Source organism: Sinocyclocheilus anshuiensis, unplaced genomic scaffold (genome assembly GCF_001515605.1).
Source record: "Sinocyclocheilus anshuiensis isolate Anshui unplaced genomic scaffold, SAMN03320099.WGS_v1.1 scaffold461, whole genome shotgun sequence".
Classification (NCBI taxonomy): domain Eukaryota; kingdom Metazoa; phylum Chordata; class Actinopteri; order Cypriniformes; family Cyprinidae; genus Sinocyclocheilus; species Sinocyclocheilus anshuiensis.
Genome location: NW_015541005.1, coordinates 244497 through 249933, shown reverse-complemented (window position 1 = coordinate 249933; position 5437 = coordinate 244497). Strand labels below are relative to the sequence as shown.

Genomic DNA, 5437 nt, shown 5'->3' with positions numbered 1-5437 from the left:
ACGACCCCGGGCTGGACTCCACTTCGTCCACGGTGAAAGCCGATCCGGCGATCCACAGCGCGAAGTTGATGTATTTAGGGCATACTAGGCGTGACGAAGCGGATATCGTCCTCTTTTAAAAAAGGTAAAACAAAGTAGTTTCACTTTCACAATGAAACACACAGCTTCTTCATGACATGGCGGCTGTGGCAACAAAAATACTACAGTGAGAATTAAAGTTACGCCTTGTTTCTTTGCGTGAACATTTGGGCGGTGTTATGCAAATCTTCCCACACAGTGACGTAGACATGTGGGGGCGTGTTAGAACGAGCCATTTTAGGAGGGCATGGACAAGTCTTAACTTTTATAAAAAATATCTCTTTGGGTTTAAGACTTTAGTCTTTGCAACTTTAGGGATCTTATCTATTCACGAACAGCTTGTAACACATTTGAAATTGCATCATATGACCCCTTTAACATCAAAAACCACACCCTTGATGCCTATGTAGAATGTTCTAAATCGCTTCAATTGTGAGATTCCATGATGGTTTGGATGCTTTCTATGTAGGCAGCAAGGCAGCTCACTTGGTTTTGGAACAAAGCTATGTACTTCTACTTTAGTTGGTCTCTATATACAGTTTCTCTATTCCTGACCTCCTCCTTCCTCTTCAGGTTCAGGTTGTTGTGCCAGTCCATTATTGCCCATAAGCTGTTTGACTATGTGGTGCTGGTCTTCATCTTCTCAAACTGCATCACTGTGGCTCTGGAGAGACCCAAGATCCTTCAGGGTAGCCTGGTAAGACTGAGGCCAATGGACCTTTGATTCAGTTTTTTTTAACCTATTTTAGTTATTGATGATTTCCATGTTGTCCACAAGCAGATATTCTCACAGCACTGACAAAATTCCAGCTTTTGCCACAATTTTGCTCTCTTTTTTTCTCTCCCTCCTCTTTCTGCAGGAGAGGCTTTTCCTCACCGTGTCCAATTACATTTTCACAGCCATATTTGTGGGGGAGATGACACTCAAGGTAAATATTTACATTCACAGCATGATATATTGTGCTGATTTCAGGACTCCCATGTATAGATTTTTTTACCTTCCTGTATGTGCTGACATGCCTCTGATCTGTGTTGGTATATAAAGAGAAAATTATCAATATGGTAATTGTATTCACAGCAATTGCAGATACTGTGAATATACCTACTACTTTTTTTCTTTTTTCTTGCATGTTTTAATGGTTTGAGTATAATATAATCCATTTAGTTATGCATATAACATACAGTGGGGTACAGAAAACACCATTGAAAATGGTTCTATTTTGCATCTTTCCATTTCAATGCAATTTTTCCATTACAAATTATATTATCAGCATAAAAATTTGAATGAAATGTTTCAGTAAAAATGAATATACATTTCATAATGTCTTAGTATTTGATTCGCCCATCCGTATTTTGCTTTAGCGATAGCTGCACAAAAGTTTTTTTTTTAACCTAACCAATCATGTTCTCCAGCATAATTTGAGATATTCCAAAGTACTTTTTGTGCTTCATTGGAAACTACAGCAACATACCGCCTGTACAGAGTCAAATTTGCATATTTGATCAGTGACCTAGAAATAGTGTGAAATGTTACAGTTTTTTTTTAAATCCCAAATCTTTCAGTTTTATGTATGAAAGAATATTACATAATGCATCGTTATATTATATGTTGATATATATTGAACAAAATTGCACGCATTCAGATTCATTGGAGACATTGTTAAAGACTCTGGTCGTTTGAATGGGTAATTAGCTAAATATTTTCCAGTAGATGAAACGGTGTGTGTGTATCTCTAATCCATCTCTCATTTCATCATCTTCCTTTCGCTCTTTCTCACTCGTTTTCACACACACTTTCTCCTCTGGACCTTTTGAGAGTGGGGTATTACGTTTGCTGACTGGCTCTCTTGTGGCAAGCAATTAAGCAATGATATTAATTAGAGCCAGTTTCCCCTTTCAGATGCAGTCAATCTCACAGACTGGCCCATCTATTCAGCTGGAAATGCATGGCACTTGTAGGTCATCAGTTATGTAACTTAATCAATTATTGGGAAATGGAACAAACAAGAAATAGACCTGTCAAAAGCAACACTGCATTACATAGTAGGACTATACCAGACCGTTGTGTGTAAGCGAATTTGTATGATTTTATTTTATTTTATGATTTTTTTTTTATTGGTTGTATTTATTTTTATTTTTTTATTATTGTTTGTATTTTATTTTATTTTATTTTTATTTTATTGTTTATATTTTATTTTATTTATTTTTTATTATATATTTTATTATTTTCCATCCATCCATTCATCCATTTTCCAAACTGCTTGTCTTATGTACGTAGAGTTACAAGCATGTTTTATTTTATTTAAATGTATTTTTATTTTTCATCCACCAATTCCAGACTGCTTGTCTTATGTAGGGCCATGGATATTATCCTTTTTTAAATGTAATTATTTTATATATTTTATAATAATACTTTACATAATATAAATAAATAATAAATAATAAAAATAATTTTACAAGAATATATATTTTTTTGATGTTTTTCATACATTTGTTGCCATTTAAAATGTCTTGTCAACCGCCTATACGCAGTTAATATAAGATGATGCAGAGCGTCTCCTCTACTGTGGACATTTTTAAAAGCGTTGGTGCAGTGGGAGACACAAGTCAAACAATGATTCCACCTTTCTCTCGAGGACCAGAAAGTCAACAATTACAGTTTATCCTTGGGGAGGCAGATTCTGCAAGCTACAGCAAAAATATACCTACCAGTATAACATAGCCTGAGGGGCAGCGGCTGATTTTACTGTCCCCAGCCCACCTACACTCGACTAATAGGAGTTCTGCAAGCAGATCTGCTCTCACTCAAAAAGCACCTTCTTAAATTGCTAGCGTGAGTGTCACATTACTGTACTAGCCTGGTATGCATCACTGATTTATTATTGGCTTTCTTTGGCAGTATTGTAAAGAAACTGTCAGACTAATACAGGCCAAATTGATCCCAAGAAAGAGCAGATATGTGTCGCAGTACAGCATCTCATTTCTTAAAAGTACATAATTCTCTCTGTCTACTGTTTGCTCTTCTCACTCTTTAGACCTTAGCAAATGCTGACGTCAGATCGAGTGTGTGTGCGTACTGTTTCTTTCATGTCACTCGTCTTGTTAGTGTCACAAGAACCTGCCTGGGAGGCCTAAGGCTCAGGTCACCTTGGAGCTTCAATGGATTTTGTATTTTCGTCACTTTTACTGCTTTTTAGTTTCATATTTGTTGCTGTTTTTCCACAAGTAACAATGTTTTTTAAATCTCCAAGTCAAATCTCTCAGCCTTCAGCAGCTCCCTTAAGTACATCTGCATCTCACCGCTGACAAAATGGTAGATTTTAGATGTAAATTGTGCAGAGCTCAGTTGAGTTGTAAAATCAGCTCTACAGGAAGCACTATTTTAGGGCTATAATTAGAAGTCTTGGCTTGGCTTGCCTGGAGATCACAAACTCTGACTTTGCTGTCTGTTTCTCCACTTCAGTAAATGTTTCGATCAATTCCAGCAAAGATATGTAAGCAAAATCACACTAGAAGGGACCGGAATGAAATTCTAAATCAGATTAGAGGACCAGAAGTCAGTGCTACATAAAACTGAACAAAGTCTATGCAGTATTACACCAGAACAACGAAGATATACATTACAGAACTGCTTGAAGTTTTTATGCTGTCCATTTGAGACGTCGTTTCCTTGTTTATTGTAGGTGGTGTCTATGGGTTTGTATCTTGGAGAGCAGGCGTACTTGCGCAGCAGTTGGAATATTTTGGATGGTTTCCTGGTGTTTGTGTCTTTGATTGACATTGTCGTGTCGATGGCGGGTGGGGCTAAGATACTGGGGGTGCTCAGGGTCCTCAGGCTTCTGCGCACACTGCGCCCCCTCAGGTACATCTAAAAAAATGCAAGCATTCATGTGGCATTGCCCAACATATGCTTGGTTTATAACTCTGCTAAATGCTTTTTTTTTTCTCCCTTCTGACAGGGTTATCAGTCGAGCTCCTGGCCTCAAACTGGTTGTGGAGACTTTGATCACCTCTCTGAAGCCTATAGGAAACATAGTTCTCATCTGCTGTGCCTTTTTCATCATCTTTGGCATCCTGGGAGTCCAGGTAAAGAACAAGATGCTCTCTGAAACATCTTGTTCATGCAAACTGAGGAGACAGTGTGCTACCTCTGATGTTTTAGAAGAGCATTTTGAATGCAACTTTTTAAAATAAATCTTTGTATCTTTGATAAATATTTGTATCTTTGGAAATTGAGGTGAGTTGTTATTATTGACAAAAATATACAAACACTTAAACCTGTGGCAGAAAGTCACCATTTGTATGTCAAAATTTAGTTTAAAAAAAGGCTGTGTATATGATGGTGGTGAGGAGAGACCCTCGATAGGATTGCAAATGCCTTGGATGACAAAAGCGTTATATAAATGCGTGTGTGCGTGTGCGCGCGCACGTGTTTTTGTGACATATGAGGACACAAATTTGTATAATGACATGGGTATGACATAGGTATTACAAGGAGAAGGTGACTTATGAGGACATTACCAGAATGAGTTTTTTTTAGAAAGTAAAAATGCACAACGTTTCCTGTAAGGGGTAGGGTTAGGTGTAGGGTTGGTATAGGGCAATAGCGCATAGAGTTTGTACAGTATAAAAACCATTACGACTATGGAATGTCCCCACAATTCACAAAAACAAACCTGTGTGTGTGTATATATATATTTGATTGATTGATTGATTTCTTTCTTTTAAGATTTTTTTTTGGGGCGTTTTTTATGCCTTTTATTTAGATAGGACAATAGGTCGACAGGAAGCGAAGTGGGTGAGAGAGAGAGGGGGGGGGGATCGGGAAAGGTCCACAAGCCGGGACTCGAACTCGGGACGCCCGAAGCGCAAAGGCGCTACATGTCGGCGCGCTGCCCACGAGGCCATTGGCGCCGACTTGATTGAACGATTTCTTTAAGATCATGTGACACTGAATTTGGCGTTTTTTTTATGCCTTTTATTTAGATAGGACAGTAGGTCGACAGGAAGTGAAGTGGGTGAGAGAGAGATGGGGGTGGGATCGGGAAAGGTCCACGAGCCGGGACTCGAACTCGGGACGCCCGAAGCGCAAAGGCGCTACATGTCGGCGCGCTGCCCACGAGGCCATTGGCGCCGACTTGATTGAACGATTTCTTTAAGATCATGTGACACTGAAGACTGGAGTAATGGCTGGTCAAAATTCAGTTTTCCAATCACAGGAATAAATTACATTTTCAAATGTATTCAAATAGAAAACCTTGTTTTAAATGAAACGATATTTCACAATATCACTGTTATGTTCATTCAAAAACATTTTGATTTTTTTTTTTTTTTTTTTGAATGGTAGTGTTTACATCTT

At 38.2% G+C, this 5437-nt stretch overlaps 1 protein-coding gene across 1 annotated transcript in view; it reads left to right on the top strand.

The window, feature by feature from the left end:
- Window positions 1-5437, top strand: part of LOC107690236 (voltage-dependent T-type calcium channel subunit alpha-1I-like) — a 124831-nt gene that overhangs the window by 74690 nt on the left and 44704 nt on the right. The window contains exons 17-20 of the mRNA XM_016488491.1: window positions 652-775; window positions 939-1007; window positions 3762-3940; window positions 4038-4164. Of these exons, the coding sequence (XP_016343977.1) occupies window positions 652-775; window positions 939-1007; window positions 3762-3940; window positions 4038-4164 (499 nt within the window). The remainder of the gene's footprint in view (window positions 1-651; window positions 776-938; window positions 1008-3761; window positions 3941-4037; window positions 4165-5437) is intronic.